General features: G+C 57.4%; 1 protein-coding gene and 1 long non-coding RNA gene across 2 annotated transcripts; one reads left to right on the forward strand and one right to left on the reverse strand.

The window, feature by feature from the left end:
- Positions 1 to 5453: 5453 nt before the first annotated feature.
- Positions 5454 to 20121, forward strand: DISP2 (dispatched RND transporter family member 2). The gene is made up of 8 exons (XM_004481385.3): positions 5454 to 5607; positions 10441 to 10770; positions 11004 to 11033; positions 11199 to 11322; positions 11612 to 11727; positions 11899 to 12026; positions 12340 to 12437; positions 13750 to 20121. Exons 1-8 carry the CDS (start codon positions 5492 to 5494, stop codon positions 17020 to 17022), a joined length of 4215 nt encoding a protein of 1404 aa, XP_004481442.1. The 5' UTR covers positions 5454 to 5491; the 3' UTR covers positions 17023 to 20121.
- On the reverse strand, positions 18797 to 21800 carry LOC131277980 (uncharacterized). The gene is made up of 2 exons (XR_009185072.1): positions 21673 to 21800; positions 18797 to 18841 (listed from the first exon to the last, which is right to left on the reverse strand). It is a non-coding gene; the product is annotated as an uncharacterized lncRNA (long non-coding RNA).
- Between the last annotated feature and the right edge of the window lie 67 nt (positions 21801 to 21867).

Genomic DNA, 21867 nt, shown 5'->3' on the forward strand with positions numbered 1-21867 from the left:
ACAGGGATACCATGGCTTGGCACATGAGAGGCACACAACATGAGTGATTTGCAGGACTGAAAGTGACCCAAATGGAAATGAATTAACACATGACTTTGAGTGCAGGAGTGGATCCAGGTGTCCAGTGTGGGGGTGTGATGTTCCGGGGCTGGGGGACACGCTTCCGTCTACCCGCCACGATGGCTGAGCCCTCTGTGTCCATCCAGCGGCCATGCCCGGGACCTCCTGATTATAGAGGTTCCTGCCAGAGGGAGCAGTTTTATCCCTTTCATGCCTTGAAGAGGTGGTGTATGTGCATCCCTGGGAGGAAAGGAGGAAAGAGACTGAGCTTAGAGTACAGTAAACTATACTTTTCCTGGTGAAGTCCAGTGCTCTTTGTATCACTCCCTGCTCTTGCCTGGTAGAGATGGAGTCAGGCAAGCACCGGGACTGGGAGGTTGTGGGGTGGAAAGTCTGGAGAAAGAAGGAAGGTGGCAAAGGAAAGGGCAAAAAGGCAGCCGCGTCTGCTGCATACCAACCCGTGTGAGTGTGCAGGTGTGTTTGAGTGATGGAGGCAAGGCTCCAAAATGAAAACAAGTCCTCATATTTTGCAGAACCCTTTATAGTTTAAGAAGCACACCTACACAGTCTTCACCTCACTAGATCCTCAACCTCAGGAGTGAAACAGGCAGGTGCTTGTCCCAGTGCACACATAAGGCCCAGGGAAGTCGGGGAACCAAGCTCACAGGGAGGCTGTGGAAGCGTGGCTGGTTCCGGAGCCTAGAGCCTTCGAAAGGACCAAAAGACCACCCTGGCCCTCAAGAAACAGAAATCGCATCAAGTAGGTGATTCACACCAAGGAAGCACCTCAGCACACCCATGGCCAGTCAGGTCGGTTACCCAGAATGAGCCCACTGGGCCCAGAGCTGGGCAGGCAGGAAGGCCCACCGAGGCAGGTTTCCGGCAGGGTGGCACGCAGGGCTGAGCAAGAGGCATTTCCAAGTGGCAGGAAGGCATGAGCAAAGGCCAAGAGCAGGGATCAGGTCACAAGCAGGAGCCAAGACATAGCTCAGAAGGGCTGAGCAGAGCCTGGGCTGAGCTAAGTGGGACTTGAAGAGGGCCGATGGGGAGGTAGATGGGGCCCGCCTGGAGGAGCAGCAGAGGAACCGGGGTTTGCCACCGCCGAGAGCCTCCCTCAGGGTCATGGACTTGGCCGATGTTGGGAGGGCAGACAGGTGACAGCATGGGGAAAAGAGCCCACTCGTCCTAAAGCCCCATCTTCCCGGGACGGCTCTGCCAGCTCCTGGGCACACAGGGAAGCGCAACTGAACTTTGTTTTGGCTTCCAGTATATAGCTGTTGAGTGAATGCGTGAAGGAGTGAGTGTCAGGCAAGTGACCAAGTCTGCGGAGCCTGCTGGGGGTGGGGGTGTAGGCACAAAATCAGAGCCAGGGAGAAGACAGGTGTCTCGCTGCTGAACCAACTGCACAAAGCTGCTGCTTTTTCCCCCTTCCTTTTCCACAGGTCAGGAAAGTTCCCCATCCCTCCCCCCTCTTCCTCCCCACTTCCATGTTGTTCTTCGGGGGGCCTCTGGGCTCCTCTTAGCCCCTCAGGGAGCAGCCACCACTCCCCAAATGAAGAGAAGGGAACAGGCTCAGCCTTCAGTACTGCAGGGCGGGGCCTCGCCCCCTGCCGGCTGAGCCCTCTCCTTGGCATTCTCTGCTCTGTTTTCCCATCTGTCTCTCTCCTTTCTCCACTCCCCCTCCCTGCCCCAGCAACGCATCCTCTCTCCTGCTGCTTCTCCGCCTGTTCTAGGCTTCTCTGATTTCCTGGCTACCCCCACCCCACTCCAGCCTGGCTGGATGGCTGGCTTACTCCCAAACCCTAACCACGCTGTGGGGCCCCTGGAGCCTGCCTCTGCCAGAGGAATACGTGTTCCAGGCACTGCTGAGCCCTGTTGAGGCAAGGGCTACTCCAACAGGGTCCCAGGAAGGCCCCCAACCCTGGGGCAGTCAGGCCTGCCTCTTCCCCACCAGTCCCAAGCCCTGATTAGCCCTAGGAGATAAGCCGACTGGGGAGTTATCCAGCACCTTGAGGGGGGACCCAGCCCCACCCCTGCTCACCCAGGGTCCCAGAAGCAAGGTGGTATCTCTCTCCTCCCACCTGTGCCTGTGGCAAGAGGCAAAGAAACTCATGTGGCCTTGCCACGGCAAGAGTGGCTGCAACCAGGCAGAAGGTTAAACCACAGGATTCCCGGCCTCTTTAACCTGAGGCAGTAAAGACTTGATGTTACTTTCTGTTCTTCCTGGTTTCTTGCATCTGGCTCCTGCTCAGGGACAGGCACAGGCTCATCAACACTGCCATTCTCATGGATACCCAACCTTGCACATGCACCCCGTATGCATATATCGGTGCACACAGCAGGCATGTACCTGCATCCCCCCATGCACACATGCACGGGTACAGATGGCTACTTGTATGCAAATACAGCACCCAGCCCTGTACATGAACACACCACACGCACTGTCTACACTGAGAACACTACCTGTATGAGAAGGTACACATACTCACCTGGCTACCTCCTACCCTTGGTCTCCTCCCACCCCGCAGTGAGCTCCTCTATGGCCACCCACAGCCTCACCCTCGCTTCTAAGTACAGACTGTCTGCAGTACCTAGCCTAGCAAGATCTCTAATCACTCTTCAAGGGTTCCTGGGTAAGGTTAGGGAGATGAGATCATTCTGCCTCTTTGATAAAATACACTGAGGTGTAGGGGGTAGGAGTCATATCTCAGCTCAAGAAATGAGAACCAATAAATCTAGGTTCCTCCCCTTTTGCCTGCTCAGAGCTCTGGCTTCATCAAAGCCACAGGCCCAGGGGTAGGAACAGTCATCCTGTGCTGTCCTTGCCAGTCAATCCTTCACCACAACCCCCTGCTGTTGCCCTGGGGTCCTGAGTTCTCCCCAGTCCTGGGTGGGGGTTAATCCTGGGTCAAATGGCATAGACATCTGACCACGTCATTGCTCACTTGACTTTCCACAGGGGCACTGCCATGGCAGAGGGCACTGTCATGGGGAAGGGTGCCCCATGGCCAAGGCCCAGGCACTGTTTGGGGATGGGGAGAACATTCCCCAGGCCCATGTCACTGAGGAAGCAGAAGAAAGAAACAGGACACAAGATGGGGAGTCTCAGTGGGTTGCCCTGTTGACCAAGCATGGGCCTGAACTGGAATCTTCTCTTAATAAACAGCCTTCTGGAAGCCATACTCTGATGCGAAGAGCCCATCTTCCTTCACATCCAGCCTGGCACTCAGGGAACACACCCTACCTGTGAAAATGGGTCCTCAGGTGGCCTTTCAGAAGTTTGGCTCAGTGGTGCCCACTGAGTATGGGGCTATCTTTCTTTCCTTTTCCCTTCTGCCCCCTCTCATCAAAAGACCTTGTTTTAGTTTGCCAAAGGGCTGCCAAAGCAAAGTATCAGAAATGGTTAACTTTTATAAAGGGGATTTATTTGGTGTAAAAGTTTACAGTTCCGAGGCCATGAAAAGTCCAAATCGAGGTACCATAAGAGGTGCTTTCTCACCAAAGTCAGCTACCACATAGTAAAGCAGGATGGCCACCAATCACTGCCGAGGCCTCTCCTTTCTGCAACTACAGCTAAGCCTAGCATAGTGCTTGTCTCCTACCAGGCCTCCTCTCTCTCTCGTTCTGGGCCTCAGCTCTTTGAGCCTCTCAGGGTCTTCTCTCTTTGCAGCTCAGCCCTGGATGAAACCTCTCTCGTGTGGCAGGAACAAATACGGCAGCTTTTTTCCTGTGTCTGTCTGTCTCTGTGTCTCTAGGTTTTATCAGCCCCAGCAAGGGGGCAGAGACTCAACCTGAGTCATGCCTCACTGATGTGATCCAATCAAAAGCCCTAACTCAATCTTATCAAGTAATCTAATCAAAGGACCCACCAACAAATTTAAAGCAATTAAAGGGTATCACACCCACAGGAATAGATTAGTTTAAAAATATAATCTCTCTCTTTTTTGGATTCATAAAATAATTGCAAACTGCCACAGACCTCAAGTGTGGCCTCATCGCCTCTTCCCCATCCTGTACACCTTGGCCTGGGAGACCTTCCAAGGTTCCATCTCATATGCCTTACTCTACAGATCAGAAGCCTTCAGTAAATTCTTATTATTCAGATGAATTTCTCACCATTCCCTGAAAATGCATTGAATTTTCCAGCTTCCTTAACTTGGTTTGCATAATTCCTCCCCATCTCTACCAGAAATGCATTCCCTTTCCACTACTTCCATATTGTCAAAAAGCCTAAACTTCCAAGCCAACTGAAGCTCCATCATCCCATACAGCCTTCCCTAAGGTCCATTCAGAAAAGTCCTCCCTCTTTACAAACTGCAACCTTCTCTGCAGCTTATATCAACCATCACATGGGCCTGACCACACTCTGCGCTGCAGGCACCAGCTTACGGGCTGGACTCCTATCCTTCCAGTCAGCCCGTAAGCTCCTCAGGCTGACCTGCCACTTCTACACTTCTAGATTCTCTCACTTCTATTCCCAATCGTGCCTTGCATAGACGGGCTTTTGCACATATCTTAAGAGATACCAAAACTCCAAATGTTCCTGGGTTCTGACTCTCCCCAAATCCATTCCTTCAGCCTTCAACAGTCTGCTTGCTGTGAAAAAAACATTTCTGCCCATCCAAATCCCACCTCTGGAACCCTCTTCCGCTGCTGGGATTCCTCAGTTGGGCCACAGCCCTCTAGCCAGGCCTGCCCACAGCTCGTCACACCCAAATGTGCTCTGCACAAACCACCCCCCAAACACCCCCACCTCCCCATTCTGGGGAGGCGGCAAGTGGGATGAGTGGCTATTGGCTACCTCCACGTCAGCGTGGAGGTACAGGGGTGACTATAAGAAAAGGAGCTGGGGGTCCTCTGAGCGTCTCCTCCTTTCCCTCCTCCCATGCTCCCGCACTTGAAGAATGGGGTCGGGGCTCCAGGTCTGAGGGGCCCAGACCCAGGTCCAGGTCCAGAAGGATGTGATGACCTAGTCTGAGCAGGTGCCCAGCCCCAGTGGGGAGGAGAGGGAGGCGCTGAGCAGAACCGAGAGGCCAAAGTCGCCGGCCTCTCGACCGCTCGGTGACCTGCGCTGCGAGGCGGGCGCGCTGAGCGGCTTCCTCTTCGCGGCTGGAAGGGTCTGAGTTCCGGGCTGTGCGGATCTCGGCGTGGTGCGCGGGGCCGCGCTCCCTGGTTCCTTACGGGAAGCCCGAGGCCCCCGGGGAAGGCCGGTGTGAGGGCGCTAGCCAGATGGCCGGACCCGTAACAGCGGCTCTCGGGCCACAGCCTCAGCCCGGGAGCCTTCGGCGCCGCGTCCCCGCCCCGGCGCCGCGCCCAGCGGCTGGGCCCCTCCTCGGCCCCGCCCACCGCGCCCGCCCAGAGCTGACGCATGCGCAGCAGCCCGCCGAGCCGCTTCAGCACCAGCGCCCGGACAGCGGCGCCGCCCACGGGCATGGACGGTGGCAGCGGCAGCAGCCCCGGCAGCTGTCCGGAGCCCGGCCCGGGTCGCGAAGGGGAGCAGCGGCCCGAGGGGGAGCCCTTGGCCCCAGACGGCAGCTCCCCGGAAAGGTAGGGCGTATACCGCTCCGCAGCCCCAGCTCGCAACCCTTCCCCAGCATCCGCGCCCCAGGTAGCCACAGTAGCCGCCATCTGTCTCCCCATTCATTGCTCAGCCCCTCCCAGAGCTCCTCCCCGGGGCCTCCTCGCTCCGGGCCCCTCTGCCACGCCCTCACTCTGCCGAAGCAATTTCCCCCGCTTCCTGACAGCCCCTAGCTGATACCCCCTATCGCCCTCGCCGCCGGGAGACCCGCCCCACCCACTGCTGCTGCCTTGGCCCTTGGGCTGGGGTGCTCCCCCCCCCCCCGCGGACCTCCTAAGCCCCTCGGCCAGCCCCTCCCTCCAGGCCCTGCCCCTGCGATCTCAGGAAGGCCCGCGCCCGCAGCACCCTCAGTCCGGGTTCCAGCGTGTCGGTGTGCACGAGGGTGCGCGTGGGTCGTGGACAGCAGGCTCGACAAGGCGGGTGTCCTGGGGGAGGGCAGTCGTTCGGCCGCCACGTCAGGAACTGTCTTTGTCCATCTCCGCCAGTCGCCTGCCTGGCCCGGCTGTGCACGTGTGGGCTTGAGTCCCCGCGTGTGGCAGCCACCAGCACTCTCGCTTGAGCCGCTAGCACAGGCAGGCTCTGAGGTTCAGGCCGGCTGACTGGACCGCCCCTGGAGAAGCCCCCAGGCTGGCGGCGCAGGAGGGTCTCTTTCCTGCTGAGAGCCCAGATGCCGGGGGCCCCTCCTCTTCCTCCCTCCACCATATGTGTGAGGGAACGGCCAACCAGGTAGCAATATGGCGCGATTTCTGTGCCCTGCCTGGCTGTGCCGCCCCCAGAATCCTTCCCCTGGTATGGCACTGCCTCTCTCCCCTTCCTGGACTGAAGTAAAAGGCATTCTTTGAGAGCAAAAGTGGTGGATACGTTACCAACAGACTGCCCCAGTTAAAACGTCCATTCTGTACCTTAGAGGCAAAAATGGCCCCTGGAGTAGAAAGAAATGTTTTCCTCCCTTTATTGATACCACTTCAGCCTGGACAGATTGAGCCACGTTTCACTCTGACAAGCACAGAGCCTTCTTCAAGGGGGTGACACAGGATGGGTCTACTGGTCCATGAGGCCACCTGGGACCACGGCCTGACCGAAGAGGCCAGGGCTGGACCTGGGACAGGGCAGGGGCCTGGGACCAGTCGCATCCCTAGAAGGGACTGGAGAGTCATTTGCTGCCTGGGCTACCCTGCTGAGGGTCAGCCCTGCCCGATCCGCTCACATCCCCTGCACATGGGCATCATTCCTGGCACAGGAACCACTTGTTCTCTTCCAGCAACTCCTTGAGACCTCTGGCCTCTTTCTGTACTTCCCCAGAGACCTTGGACACTAATCAGAGTTAGGGACTCAATTCAATTCAATTTAATTCAAGAAACACAAATATGCTCCTGCTGAGCTAAGTAGCATGTTCTGGGAACGGATACAAAGTGAATAAGACAGCACACCCCCGCGCGTGCACACACACACACAGTCCTTCACTTTACAAGTGCAATGACTACAGAGCCATTTGAAGTAGCTAATTTGTTGTGTTTTTTAATTACCTTTTTTTCCCCCTCATGGTGTGAGCTGTTTCACCACCTGTCCTGGCCACTCTGAGGCCTCTCCTGGATGTCCACACGACTGTGTTCTATGGGCTTCGAGGCACGGTTGACACACATGCACATTCGCCCCTTACAGCGCTGAGCGGGGGGCTCTGTGTCTGGGCCCGTCAGGCAGGCCAGGCTGCTGTAACACTGGCCTCCTGAGGGTGGCCTGCGTCACCACTGTCCACCACCCCTCCGCCCCCGCCCGCCTGCCTTGTCACTTGGCTTCCAGGCCAGGAGGACCAGGCAGACGGCCCAGGCAGTTACTCATCCCAGTCAGCACCATGGAACTGAGGGGCGAGAATGAAAGCCCCTTGCAAGATGAGGCCTGGGTGCTTAACTTAGATTATTCCTGGGTCTCCTGAGGGCAGAGGGTTGCTGGGGCTGGCAGGACAAAGCTTTTCTTCTGAGAATAGTGAAGTTTGGCTCTTTTCATTTGGGAAGCTTGAGACAAAGGTCCAGCTCTTTGGCAGTGTGAATGTGGGGGGTTTCCAACTCTGCCACATTGACAGAGGCAAGCACATGAGGAAGGCAGACATCTGGGGGCAACTGATCCTGGGTTCCTGGAGATGGACAGAAGGGGTTGAAGGGAAGGAGCTGTGGCTGGGGACACCCCAGTAGAATCACACCAATGGGGAGGCTGGAATCCCTCTTCGGAAGGAGCCAGTGAAGGAAGGGGTGGGCTCAGGAGGCTTGGCAGACTGGTTAAGAGGGTACTCCCCTTCTCCTCCCGCACTCCCTGGCATGTGGTTTCTCTTAACACGAAGGAAACTGACACCCTAAGTGGGGTCCTGGCTCCTTCGACAAGCCCAGGGTGCAGTGCTCAGAGCCCACGGGTAGCTGGAACAGGCCTCTCCCTCCACCCTGGCTTCCCCACCCTCCCAAAGCCTGGAAGGCAGGTCCTGCTCTAAAGAGAGAGACCAAGGCTGATGGGTGATCTCTATGCCTTCAGGGCCCAACCCAGACCAAGCACAGTGCCCAGCATATGACAGGTGCTCAAAAGAGATGGGGGTGGGGGGGCGGCGCTTTCCACATGTATACATGTAATCCCAGGCCATTTATTCAGCTTCTCTTTGGCCCATGAGGATTGGTCTACAGGGTATTTTATCTGCCAGGACACTAGTTGCTTGTGCCATTAACATTATGGACTCTTCTAAGGTCTTGCTTTAGAACAACTTTGGTCAAATTCCTATTTTTCTAAATGTTGCATTAGTAAAAAAGATATCAGTGATTTAAATCATGAGATCAAACTTCACTGCAGCTTTTGGTAACAAAAAGGAAAGCATTTATAATTATATATGTAGTGAGATTCTCAAGGTGTCAGAAGCCCTAAAATGGAGATATATTATCTGTGGTGCCTAAGGAGGTCAAATTGTAAATACAAATATATTCCTTCAAGTACACAGTCACTGCAACATTGAATGTGGGAAGGGGCAAGAAGGCAAATGGTTCCCACATGCCAGGCTCCGTGCCAGGCACCTCACATATGTTCTATCATTTAATTTCCATATCAACTCTGAGAGGCAGGCATTATCAACATACCCTCTATTGACAAAGATGCCAGTGCTCCAAGAATTATGTGTCTTGCCAAGGCCTCAGCGCTAAGAGTGATGGAGCCAGAAGCCCACCTCACAGCTCTAACATTTTACACTCAGATAAAGGTCATTCCCTCCCAGACTGCTATGCTAGTTCTTCTACATGTTCTCTGGGCAGAGCCTGTCCTCTGTGGCAATTTCTACCTGCCACCATGGCTGGGACAGTGGCCCATGGCACCTCCAGCAGTGCACCAGGCAAGACTGGAAACCAGGGCTGGCTCGACAGAGACCCAGCTCTCCCATGAGCCAGGCAAGCTCTGGCTGGCCGGGTGAGCCAGGCGGGGTGGAGGGTGGGGGACAGGCCTCAGCCAAGGCTGCCCAGTCCTGAACCCCTCTGGGCAACACCCCACGACCCTCAGGCACTCTGCTTTGTAGCTGTCCTCTCCTGTCCTGGGTCGGGGCTGGGGCCATGCCCGGAGTGCTGCCCTCCTGAGGAATTCTGGGAGAGGCCTATACTGCTGACTTCTCCCTAGCAAGTTCCGCAGGGTCCCAACCCCTCCCCCTCCTGAGCATACCCTCACAGAGCAAGCCCGCCCCAGGCGTAGCCCATGATAGGGTTGATGGAAGGATGGCAATCGCCTCTGCAAAGCTTTCCTTCACTATCCCCATCCCCATCAAAATTGGGTACCCCTCGGAGCTTTCTCAGGGCGTCCAGCCCTCCGTGACTCCCTCTGTCACAGTACTCAACTTGTCAGACCATCCACATCTCCCACCTACTGTGAGAGCCTAGGGCTGGGTCTTATTCGTCCTAGCACCGCCGTCAGCACTAAGTCCAGCATTCAGTATCCACTCAGCTAAAGTCCCCTGGGCACCTTCTGTGGGCAAGGCACTGTTCAAGGCACAGGGGATACAGCCGTGAACAAATGGGCCAGGTCCCTGCTCTCCAGAGCTCCACAAGAAGATAGGCGGTAACCACGACAGCTAGGGAACACAGTATCCAGTCGTGGCACGTGCTATGAGGAAATAAAAAGCAGAGTAAGGGGTTAGGGAGTTGGTGGGCGACTGATTTAGAGAAGGTGCTCAGGGATGACTTCTCTAAGGAGGTAATAGTTCAACAAGGGCCCAGATGAAGAAAGAGTGTGAGCCATGCACTTACCTGGGGAAGAAGCATCCCAGCAGAAGCAAGAGAAAGCCCAAAGGCCCTAAGGTGGGAATAAGAGTGCAGCAGGGACTGGGTAAATGCCTGACAAGAGACTGAACAGATGACGGTAGCAGAAATAGCAGAGGACTGCAAGTCAGAAGAACTGGGTTCGAGTCCCAGCTCTTCCTCATGTCAGTTAAGTCTCCCTCTCAGAACTTCAGTTTCAAATCTCTAAAATGAGGGAAACACTTCCCTTACAGGGTTTTTGTGAAGGAGTGAACGGCTCACACATGTGGAAGCGCTTTCAGCACCTAGCGCAGTAGCTGGCAGGTAGCAGGCTGCCAATAATGTTTCCCGAGTACATGGATGGCTGAGTGAATGAGAAGGGATCCGAGAAGTAGGCTGGGGGTGTAGTCCCCGAGTCCCCATCCTCCTTGCCTCTCCCTGAGGACTAGAAATGGAACCACCCTGAGCCCCCATTTCCCTGTCGGGGCTTCCTGGGGCAGAAGGGGCCACCCCGTCCTCAGCCCCAATCCTCTCTACTTCTCATCTCCGCAGGCCCCAGGCCAAAGCTGTGGCCCCAGAAGCAAGCCCGGAGAGAAGCTGCTCCCTCCAAAGCTGCCCCCTCGAGGACCCTTCCAGCTCTTCGGGACCTCCACCAGCAACGGGCACCCTCCAGCCCGTGGGGCTGTCCAGCCCCTTGGCCCCTGCCCACTTCACCTATCCCCAGGCACCGCAGGAATACCGGGGGGGCAGTTCCCTGCCAGGGCTGGGGGACCGGGCAGCTCTGTGCTCCCACGGCTCCAGCCTCAGCCCTTCCCCAGCCCCCTCACAGCGTGATGGGGCCTGGAAGCCACGGTCTGTGCAGCACCATGTGGTCAGCGTCAGGTAAGGAGGGGTCCAGCAGCCTGCCAGCTGCCACTGGAAGGTGGGGCAGGGTTCAAAAGTGGGACAGACCCACGTGGCTCTGGACTCCTTCATTAGGAGGCAGCCTCCTCCGGTGGAGGAGGCGGCCCGGATGCAGTAGGAAGGAAGGTTTGGAGGGCGGGAGTGGGACAGCCACCTCCACCCTGTCCACGGGAGGAATCTGGCAAACAAATGTCTTTTCTTCCCTCCCACAGGCAGGAACAGGCCTTCCAGATGCCAAGAAGGTAGGCCTGGCCTTCCCTGGGCCCCGCGGGGTGGCCGGGCTGGTGCCCAGTGTAGCCCCACTGTGCAGCTGACCGGCCCTCCTGTCTTGGGTAGCCGCTAAGCTCACCCAGGCCCCTGCCACCACACCCGACACCAACTCACGTGGGCTCCCTCCTCTTCCCCAGCTACTCCCAGCTGATTGCCGAGTGGCCAGTGGCCGTGCTGCTGCTGTGCCTGGCTGTCGTCCTCCTGTGCACCCTGGCTGGACTACTGGGGGCGCAGCTGCCTGACTTCTCCAAGCCCTTGCTGGTGAGAGGACAAGGGTGGATGGGGGGAACTCAGAACTCATCACCTCAGCTCAATCTGGGGCAGAGAGATGGAGTGGCCCGGCAGGGGGCGGGGTGGCCGCGCCGGGGTGGCCGCGCCGGGTGCGCAACCTTCCAGAGAGTGTCCGGGAGGTGGAGCACTCGTGCCCAACAGTCCAGACAGGCGGGCAGGTCCTCCCTGCACCTGGGGCCCGAAGGGCAGAACTGAGAAGGGCCCAGATGAGAACTCCTCACCCGGCCCGCCTGCCCAGTCTCTGCCCCTCTCCCTGCAGGGCTTTGAACCTCGGGACACGGACATTGGGCACAAGCTCGTGGTCTGGAGAGCCCTGCAGGCCCTCACGGGCCCCACGAAGCTGCTTTCCCTGTCCTCAGACCTGGCGCTGAACAGGTAGCAGGCCTCCGTCTTTCAGCTGTGGGCAGGAAAGGGAGGGCGAATGAAGCCCCCAGGGAGGGGTGGCTCAGAGGGGCTTGGTAGGGCCCCCCTGGGGAGTGGGCTCCGGCTTTCTCCGTGCCCTTCGCTCCTCAATGGCCCCTGGCATAGATATTCTTTCTGCCTCAGCTCGAACTCTCCCACAACTCTGAGTCCTGCACCCTGGGGCAGTGCCCAGGAAGGCATGGCCCGGCCTTGGAGGATGGTCGAGCCTCTGGAAGACAGAGGACAGGAACGCTTCTTCTGCGGCCCCCCTGGTAAGCTGCTGTGTGGCCAGTTTCTGCCCAATGCCCACCCTAGCTACTAAACCTAGAAGAGTGTAGTTGGGAACAGAAAGGGTCGGTGGCCAGCTGACCATGCTCAAGCCAAGGAAGTTGGGTGGTGGCTCAGAGGGCAAGGCAGGCCTGAGGTGCTCCAGCTGGGAAGGGTTAAGCCCAGTGCGGGGTAGGGCACAGGGGCCAGGATGCTGGTCTGGGATCAGACAACCAGGCACAGGTTTCTGGCTCTTGAGAATCTAGACCTTACGCGGTCCTGGGGAAGCAGGACTAAGCTCCGGGTGGTGTCTTGCAGAGAAAAGCTACGCACAGCTGGTGTTCATGTCCACCTCAGCGGGCAGCCTGTGGAACCTGCACGCCATCCATTCCATGTGCCGCATGGAGCAGGACCAGGTGAGTCGGCGGGGGAGGTGCCAGGGGCTGGGGGGAACCAGGGACACCTGGGACCTGATCCCGGGGAAGTAGAGCTGAGCCAGGCCTGCCAGGTGGACCAGTGAACAGCATCCCCTGCTTAGCAAATGATGCCAGCCCTGCTGAGGGGCTCCGGGTTGGATGGGAAAGGAAGCTTCAGCTGTTTGGGGAAGAGTCAAGATACAAGTGCTGGGAGGGAGACCATGCAGCCGCCAGCCTGGGGATTTTTGAAAGGTCCTGAAGAGGACCCTTGAGGGCTGCTGAGGAGGTCTCAGCCCAGGGAGCTAAGACAGTGGGCTTCAAGCCCCCAGCCCCCATCAACCCAAGAAGGGCCCATCCAATCACACACAACCTGTGAAAAAAGGCTTGCTGCCCGACAGTATGAAAACCACTAAAGAAGCCAACCCCCTCCTTTACACAAGGGTATCGGAAGTGTCCAGAGACGCACGATAAAAACATGTGCTCTGGAGTGGGTGTCGTTCAGAGGTTTAGAGCCTGCTTCCCATGTAAGAGGTCCCAGGTTCAATCCCGATTACTTTCAAAAACAAAAAACAAGTGATCTGGAGTCAATCGGACACTTGCCATCAGCTCTAATACTTCCGAGCTGTGTGACTTCAGGCAGGTTTCTTTACCTGCCTGTGCCTCAGTCTTCAGATATATAAAATGGGGATGATAATGGTACTTTAAAGCATCGTGACTGGCATAGTAAATCTCAACGAGTGCTACTATTGTTAGCACCATTACCTCAGTCCCAAGGCCACACAGCCAAACTGGTAGCAGAACAGGTCCCCTGATTCCCAGGCCAGTGGTCTCTGCACTGCATCAGCTACCGTGGAATCAGCAATAGAGTGGGAGAGAAAAGGAGGCCCAAGGAGGTCTGAGAAAGAATCAGCCCTGGCCCTAGGAGGGTTTAAGTGGCCTAGTGGATATTGCTTGCCTCTAGCTCCCTGGATCCCCTGCCCTGTCCCATCTGTGGCTGCCATCTCCCCTCCCACTCCTGGCTCAGGCCGTGCAGAGTTGGGGGGGAGGGGTCGGGTGGCCTGCAGGAGCTCTTAGGGCAGGGCCTCTAAGCACCTCTGCGATTCTTCTTTGATGGAGTCAGGATGTGACTGCTGGCATCTGGGCCAGGAGCCAACAGGCAGCTCTGAGCCCAGCCAGTTCTGCTGGGCCATCCAGCTACCTCTCTGCCTGGGCCCTGCAGACTGAAAGGAGGTGAGAGGGCCTCAGGCAGGGCTGGGGGAATGTGGGCTCGTGGGCTGTCCCTGAGCTCTCTCCTGCTGTGTGCACCCTACAGATCCGCTCCCATACTCACTTTGGGGCCCTATGCCAGCGTACAGCAGCCAACGAGTGCTGCCCCAGCTGGTCCCTGGGCAACTATGTGGCCGTGCTCTCCAATCGCTCCTCCTGCCTGGACACGACCCAGGCTGACGCAGCCCGCACGCTGGCCCTGCTGCGGGCCTGCGCCCTCTACTACCACCGTGGCGCCCTGGTGCCCTCCTGCCTGGGAACGAGGCCGGACAAGCCCCCACGCTGTGCCCTGGTTCCCACCAAGTGTTCCCAGAGCAGCGCTGTGTACCACCTCCTCCACTTCCTGCTGGACCGGGACTTCCTGAGCCCCCAGACAGCTGACTACCAGGTGCCCTCCCTCAAGTACAGTCTGCTCTTCCTGCCCACCCAAAAGGGTGCCTCCATGATGGGCATCTACCTGGACCGCCTCGTGGACCCCTGGGGGCTCTCGGACAACTACACGTCCATCACCGGCATGGACCTGGGCCTCAAGCAAGAGCTGCTGAGGCACTACCTGGCCCAGGACACGGTGTACCCCGTGCTGGCACTGGCGGCCACCTTCCTCAGCATCGCCCTCTACCTGCGCTCGCTCTTCCTCACGCTCATGGTGCTGCTGGGGGAGCTGGGCTCCCTGCTCGTGGCCTTCTTTCTCTACCGCGTCGCCTTCCGCATGGCCTATTTCCCCTTCGTCAACCTGGCGGCCCTGGTCCTGCTCAGTAGTGTCTGCGCCAACCACACGCTCATCTTCTTCGACCTGTGGCGCCTCAGCAAGAGCCAGCTGCCCTCCGGGGGGCTGGCCCAGCGCGTGGGTCGCACCATGCACCACTTCGGCTACCTGCTCCTGGTCTCGGGCCTCACCACCGGCGCGGCCTTCTACGCCAGCTACCTGAGCCGCCTCCCGGCCGTGCGCTGCTTCGCGCTCTACATGGGCACGGCCGTGCTGGCGCACCTGGCGCTCACGCTCGCCTGGCTGCCCGCCTCCGCCGTGCTGCACGAGCGCTACCTGGCCCGCGGCTGCGCGCTCGCGGCGCGGGGCCCGTGGGGCGGCAGCGCCCCCCGGCGGCTGGCCCTGGCCCTGCACCGGCGGCTCCGCGGCCTGCGGAGGGCGGCGGCCGGCACGTCGCGCCTGCTGTTCCAGCGCCTGCTGCCCTGCGGCGTCATCAAGTTCCGCTACATCTGGATCTGCTGGTTCGCGGCGCTGGCGGCAGGGGGCGCCTACATCGCCGGCGTCAGCCCCCGCCTGCGGCTGCCCACCCTGCCGCCTCCCCGCGGCCAGGTCTTCCGGCCCAGCCACCCCTTCGAGCGCTTCGACGCCGAGTACCGCCAGCAGTTCCTGTTCGAGCGGCTGCCGCAGGGCGAGGGCGGCCACATGCCGGTGGTGTTGGTGTGGGGCGTCCTGCCCGTGGACACCGGCGACCCCCTGGACCCTCGCAGCAACAGCTCCGTGGTGAGTGACCCCGCCTTCGCGGCCAGCAGCCCCGAGGCCCAGCGCTGGCTGCTGGCACTCTGCCACCGGGCCCGCAATCAGAGCTTCTTTGGCACCCAGCCCGAGGGCTGGCCCACGCTGTGCTTCGTGGAGGCCCTCCAGCGCTGGATGGAGAGCCCCCGCTGCGCCGAGCCGGGCTCAGGTCTCTGCTGCGGCCACGCCGGCTTCCCGTGGGCCCCCCAGTTCTTCCTGCACTGCCTGAAGATGATGGCCCTGGAGCAAGGCTCTGATGGCCCCCGGGACCTGGGGCCCCGTTTCGATGCCCACGGCAGCTTGGCCGCCCTGGTCCTGCAGTTCCAGACGAACTTCCAGTATAGTCCGGACTACAGCCAGGCCCACCACTTCTACACCGAGGTCAGCCACTGGCTGGCAGCGGAGCTGGGCAGCGCACCGCCAGGCCTCCACCGGGGCTGGTTCACCAGCCACCTGGAGCTGTACAGCCTGCAGCACAGCCTCAGCACCGAGCCCGCGGTGGTGCTGGGCCTGGCTCTGGCACTGGCCTTTGCCACGCTGCTGCTGGGCACCTGGAATGTTCCACTCAGCCTGTTCTCTGTGGCCACTGTGGCGGGCACTGTACTGCTCACCGTGGGACTCCTGGTCCTACTAGAGTGGCAGCTCAATACTGCCGAGGCACTCTTCCTCTCGGCCTCTGTGGGCCTGTCTGTCGACTTCACTGTCAACTACTGCATCTCCTATCACCTGTGCCCACACCCTGACCGCCTGAGCCGCGTGGCATTCTCGCTGCGCCAGACCAGCTGTGCCACGGCGGTGGGGGCGGCAGCCCTGTTTGCCGCCGGCGTGCTCATGCTGCCCGCCACGGTGCTGCTCTATCGCAAGCTGGGCATCGTCCTCATGATGGTCAAGTGCGTCAGCTGTGGCTTTGCCAGCTTCTTCTTCCAATCTCTGTGCTGTTTCTTTGGGCCAGAGAAGAACTGTGGGCAGATCCTCTGGCCCTGTGCCCACCTGCCATGGGATGCCGGAACTGGGGAGCCCGGTGGGGAGAAGGCAGGCCGCCCACGGCCAGGGCCAGCGGGAGAGGCGCCGGGGTCCTGCTCAGAGCAGTATGAGCTACAGCCCCTGGCGCGGCGCCGGAGCCCCAGCTTTGACACCAGTACAGCCACCAGCAAGCTGTCCCACCGGCCCTCGGTCCTCTCTGAGGATCTGCAGCTGCACGATGGGCCCTGCTGTTCTCGGCCCCCACCTGCCCCTGCCTCCCCAAGGGAACTGTTCCTGGACCACCAAGCTGTCTTCAGCCAGTGCCCAGCCCTGCAGACCTCCTCCCCCTATAAGCAGGCTGGCAGCAGCCCAAAAACCCGGGCCAGGCAGGACTCCCCAGGGCAGAAGGCTGAACCCCCGCAGGCCTCGCCGGGAGCCTCAGCCCATTCCCCCAAGCCCAAGACAGCAGAGCCTTCCGATTGCCTCTGCTCCTCAGCCAGCACCTTGGAGGGCCTCAGTGTCTCCGATGAAACCTGCCTAAGCACCTCTGAGCCCAGTGCCCGTGTAACCGACTCGGTGGGTGCCTCTCCAGAGGACCTGGATGAAACGGGGCAGCCAGTACCCGAGCGGGGCCAGCTGAATGGGAAGCGGGATACCCTGTGGCTGGCACTGAGAGAGACCGTATACGACCCATCACTGCCCACCTCCCACCACAGCAGCTCATCCTGGAAGGGCCGCGGGGGGCCAGGAGCAGGACCAGGGGACAGCAGCCCCGTCATGCTGCCCAACAGCCAGCCGGATCTGCCAGACGTTTGGCTGCGCAGGCCCAGCACCCACACCTCGGGTTACAGCAGCTGAGGGGGGTCCGAAGAGATCGGGTCGGGGCATGGAGCCCCTGTCTGAGATGGAAAGGGAGGTGGGGGGCGCAGCACCAGGCTGGAGTCTGAAGGTGTTTCCCCGAATCAGCATGGAGAGGTCTTACCCTCCAGCTGTGGATTTTCAACCCTGACCTATGCTCCAGCCTTGGCCAGGGCTGCTCTCATGCCCACATCTGGAGGATTCGGTGGGGAGGGTCTTTGGAAGGGAACGCTGGGCTTCCCTTGTGACCTGCTGAGGGCCCTTCTGCCCCTACTCAGCCAACCAGGACCCACCCTCTGGAGGGGAGAGCCAGAGGAGGAGCTCCGGTTATCGGGAAGACAGGACCATTTGGCAAGGGGCTCAGTGGAACTAAGGTGCCCAGCCGTTGGGAGGCTGTCAGGGTGTCTTCACAACCAGAAGAGCCACAGGAAGTCAGCAGCCTCATGCAGCTCACACGTTTCATGCGCTCTTTATCAGGACACATCCTCTCTTTGGGGAGCTTCTCTAGGCCAGGATGGACCAGGGGCCTCTAGCCTAAACTGCCCCTGTTCCCCTCACACATGCCAGTCTAGCCAGAAATTCTTCAAGACCAGGCAGAAATGGCTGCTGGGACTGAAGTGGGAGAAGGAAGGACAGTCAATCTCAGAGCACGCCGACACTGCAGGGCAGTCCCCCTCTGGAAGCAGGCTCTGGTGCTCTCCCCGGTCAGTAAACAATAATAATCCTTTACATCCTGGCACTTTTTAGTTTATGGAGCACTTTCACACCCATTGTCTCCTTGGAAAATCACTACTTTGTGGGAGCCTGCAGTTAGCAGGTGTTTTTGCCCCCCAATTTCCATGTAAAGACATTGAGCTTAAGTAAGGTCAAGTGGTTTGTCCAAAGTCACATAGCTAGGAAGTAGCAGAGCTGGTTTTCCTGACGCCCAGTACAGTGCCCATTCCACACAGAGACCTCCCCATCTCCTCCTGTGCCCCTGCCTTGGGGAAACTGGCTCGGGGCTAAAAACTACCCCCATGTAGGCTTCCATCTGCCTATAGGGGAGCTATACTCGGAACAAAGCCTGGAATTCCTCCCCATTTACCTTGTGCAAAGACTTCCCTCCAGAATCTGGCTGAAACACCTGCCGGCCGTTGGGCATCGTGGCGTTCCCGGCCTCAGAGGTCACAGCACGCCTCTGCCATGGCTGCGGTGTGTGGAGAGCCCCTGCCAGGAGAGGCACTGGGGGGCAGTGGAGGTTGGTCAGAGTTCAAGTCAGGCAGTAACCCATGTGGGGAGGGCAGGAGTCTGAAGCTGTTTCCCAAGGTGGGGTCCCCAGCTTCCTAATGACAGGTCTCTATGGGGGGCACCCAGCAGACCACAGGCTGACTCCCCTTCCCCAAAGCAAAAAGCCTCACTGAGGGGTGCGATCCCACATGAGCACTCAAAACAACTTGGTAGCATCAGTGAATTTACTGAACACCTACTTTGCAGTTGGTACTGCAAGGGACAGAGACATGAAAGGAAAGTTGAACTCCTGCCTTCAAAGAGTTCTCCTCCTAGTTGGGGAAACAGCTGCCATACACACGAATGTGTGGGATGGGTCATCAAAATGCTTCATGTGCCGAGGCCCGCATGCCTGGCACGGTTGGTGTTGCTGATTGCTGGAGCTCGGATGGGCAGGACAGGATGATCAGAAAGGCTTCCTGGAGGAGGAATGACTTGAACTGGGCTTCAGAAGACCAAGTATCTCAGACTGGAAGGGAGGGCCCTTAGAGATCATTTAGTCCAGCAGTTTTCAAACTTTGCAGCCTCAGGACCTTTTCTTCAAAAAACCCTTCTGTGGAACACAATGTGTAAAGCAGATCAAAAGCATCTGCTCTGGTGGCAGCGGGGTGGGGGAGTACAGAGCCAGCTCAGCTTCCCTTTCTACAGCTGCCTTTCAGGGGGCTTTGGGGACCCCCTCGGCTCCTGGCAGCTCCTGGGCTATGGCACCTAAACTACATGTGCAGGCTGTTTTACAAATGAGTATCAGAGAGAGGAAGGGATGTTTCCAGGGTTAAACAGACTTCTCTATGGCAGAGGTAGAGGCAAATCCGTTTTTTCTTTTGTTTTGTTTTTCCTCTATTGTTGGGACCCGTCTCCTGTCTCCCACCCTAAATAGCCCAGGAGAAGTAGAACAGAAATCCAAGTGAGACATGGAGTTGTGGAGGAGACAGAAGACCGCAGCAGCGGGGACAGGACACTCAGCACCTTGCCAAGACGGGGGAATCAAACCCATCCTGCCTCCTGGCATCGGGAAGGAGAGACAGTGGCAAGGACTTAACTTGGGTGTGTCCCCTGGACTGGGACCTCTTCTCTCTTGGTGCCCAGGTAGAATTCAGCCTCTCGGCCTAAGGCTGCTCACCGGGTCCTGGCTTCTTTGCACGTGGCCTGCGTCCCTCTGCTATCACACAGCCAGGCCCAGAAGCGCCCCACGATGTTGGACCAAAAAGAACCTGCTTCTCCACACCCTCTTTTGTGTCTTGCAAAGGGCAACAGTGGTGTCTGGGACTGGGGCTCCAAAACCTGTGACTTTGAAATGGTAAAGACAGCATGGAGGGGTGGGTGGGATGGGCACCAGAGTTTGGGTGTACCCCAGAGTCCTACATGGGGATTTCTGGGTCCCATTTGTGGCCCACCAGGCCATGGCCACACAATCTTTCCACAAGGCAGATGGGCCAGTGCAGCTGATGTACCAACCGGATTTGCTTTTTGTTCCTGGGGCCAAGGGACTGAAACCCAACAGTAATCTAAACTGTTGCTCCACCCCTAGGACAGCCGAGACCAACAGCAGGCGACCCCAGCAGTGGGTAACCTGGGGTGCCACTCTGGCACTGACATTGGAATGTGGGACTGAACACACTTCCCATTCCCTGTGGGTTGCAGCAGATGACTCAGTGTATTGTTAGGATGGGCGATTACTGTGACTGGCCCTGGGCACATGTGGGCTTAAAAGCATGTTGCGAGGTGTTGCGAGGTAGGGGGAAACCCGTCAAAGCATCCCTGTTTGCCTTGGAAAATTCAAGAAATGGATACTCTCCTCCATGACGCTTTAAAATAAAACTACATTAACATTCATTTGGGGCTCGAGGTCATTTCTCCTTTATGTCCACAGATCTCTGAACTCACACTCAGAGTACGAATATGTGTGCTGGATGTTTTTTAAAATGTTAATTGTATAGTTTATTACTGTGGAAAAACCTGTCCTCTCCATGGCCGTGGCCCTTGGGGAACTTTAAGGTGACAGAGTTAGAGATTGATTTGACTGGCAGAAACTTAAATGCTATCAGCATGTGGCACATCCCATACCAAGGAACTCAGGTGAGATCCCAGCTTGAGTCTGATTCTGGAAGAGACATTTCACAAGAAATTTATAAGCCAAACTTCCCCAGCCCTCTCCTACTCATCCCATTCTTTTCCCAATGCATGGCAGCAGAGGAGGTAGGTGAGGGGTATCAGGAAAGAGAATAAATTTGGTTTACAACCTTCACCCCTTCCCCAGAATATTTCTGATCTTTTCTTCCCTGGTGGCCTTATCTCATTCTTTGACAGTATGCATGGGCTGTGGCAAGCTCTCTAGTACCCCATGCTATCCATCAAAATCCCATTTACCTTGGGAAGCGGACTTGGCCCAGTGGTTAGGGCATCCGTCTACCACATAGAAGGTCCGCGGTTCAAACCCCGGGCCTCCTTGACCCGTGTGGAGCTGGCCCATGCTCAGTGCTGATGTGTGCAAGGAGTGCCCTACCATGCAAGGGTGTCCCCTGTGTAAGAGAGCCCCACGCTCAAGGAGTACGCCCCATAAGGAGAACCGCCCAGCGCGAAAGAAAGTGCAGCCTGCCCAGGAATGGCGCCGCACACAGAGAGCTGACACAACAAGATGATGCAACAAAAAGAAACAGATTCCCGTGCCACTGACAACAACAGAAGTGGACAAAGAAGATGCAGCAAAATGGACACAGAGAACAGACACTGGGGCATTGGGGGGTGGTGGGGGGAAGGGGAGAGAAAGAAAGAAAGAAATCTTTTTTAAAAAAATCCCATTTACCTGGGTATAGAAAAACATACATGCCTCACCCTTCCTACCCTCATCCTACAAAAGGGAGACTAACTCAGGGTCTGGAGGTATTTATGCTTAAGAGAAGAAACTGTAACTCAATTGGCTGGAAAGATGAGAAACAAAAGGAAGCCATTATATAAATATCTGGCCATCCAAAGCCAGAAGAGCCCTGGAAGGACCTTGATAAACTTCTCTTTTATCTCAGGTCTGTGTGATTGATTATTTCACATTATGTCTCAACATAGAGAAAAGATCAGCATTCTACCAAATTCACGAACATCAAACCAACAAGAACTTCATCACTGCTAAAGAAAATCACAGCTGGGCTGACTGGTGTAGATTGAATTCATGACCACCCACTTCAGCTGTGCCCTCAGCCCTGCTCAGCTAGTTTCTATTCTAGTTACTAGTTTCCATTCTTTGGAATGACCATTTCCCCCTTCCTCAAATATCTGATGCCCTTCACCCTTTACTCCCTCTTTTCAGTGGGCCAAAGACTCATTCTTCATAAAGAAATGCAAAGCTTTCAGAGATTTCCTCACCTTCGAGGCATCAAATCCCAAACTCACCTACACCTGCTCCCACCTTCTTATCTCTCCATTCCTTCTGTCACAGTGAAGGAAGCAGTAATCACTCACTCAATGGCTATGATATGGAGAAAAAGCGGGTTCTTTTCTCCCGATGCCTTTTTGAAGCCAATTCCTGAGACACTAGTGTTTCAAAGAGAGAAAGAGTTTTATTGGTTGCACAAGCAATGGTGCACA

This window comes from Dasypus novemcinctus, chromosome 3 (assembly GCF_030445035.2).
Source record: "Dasypus novemcinctus isolate mDasNov1 chromosome 3, mDasNov1.1.hap2, whole genome shotgun sequence".
NCBI classification, from domain to species: domain Eukaryota; kingdom Metazoa; phylum Chordata; class Mammalia; order Cingulata; family Dasypodidae; genus Dasypus; species Dasypus novemcinctus.

Coding starts and splice junctions, on each gene's coding strand:
- DISP2 (XM_004481385.3), top strand. CDS start 5,492: ATGGACGGTGGCAGCGGCAGCAGCCCCGGCAGCTGTCCGGAGCCCGGC. Junction 12,027..12,339: donor CTTCTTCTGCGGCCCCCCTG/GTAAGCTGCTGT, acceptor GGTGTCTTGCAG/AGAAAAGCTACGCACAGCTG. Junction 12,438..13,749: donor GCCGCATGGAGCAGGACCAG/GTGAGTCGGCGG, acceptor TGCACCCTACAG/ATCCGCTCCCATACTCACTT.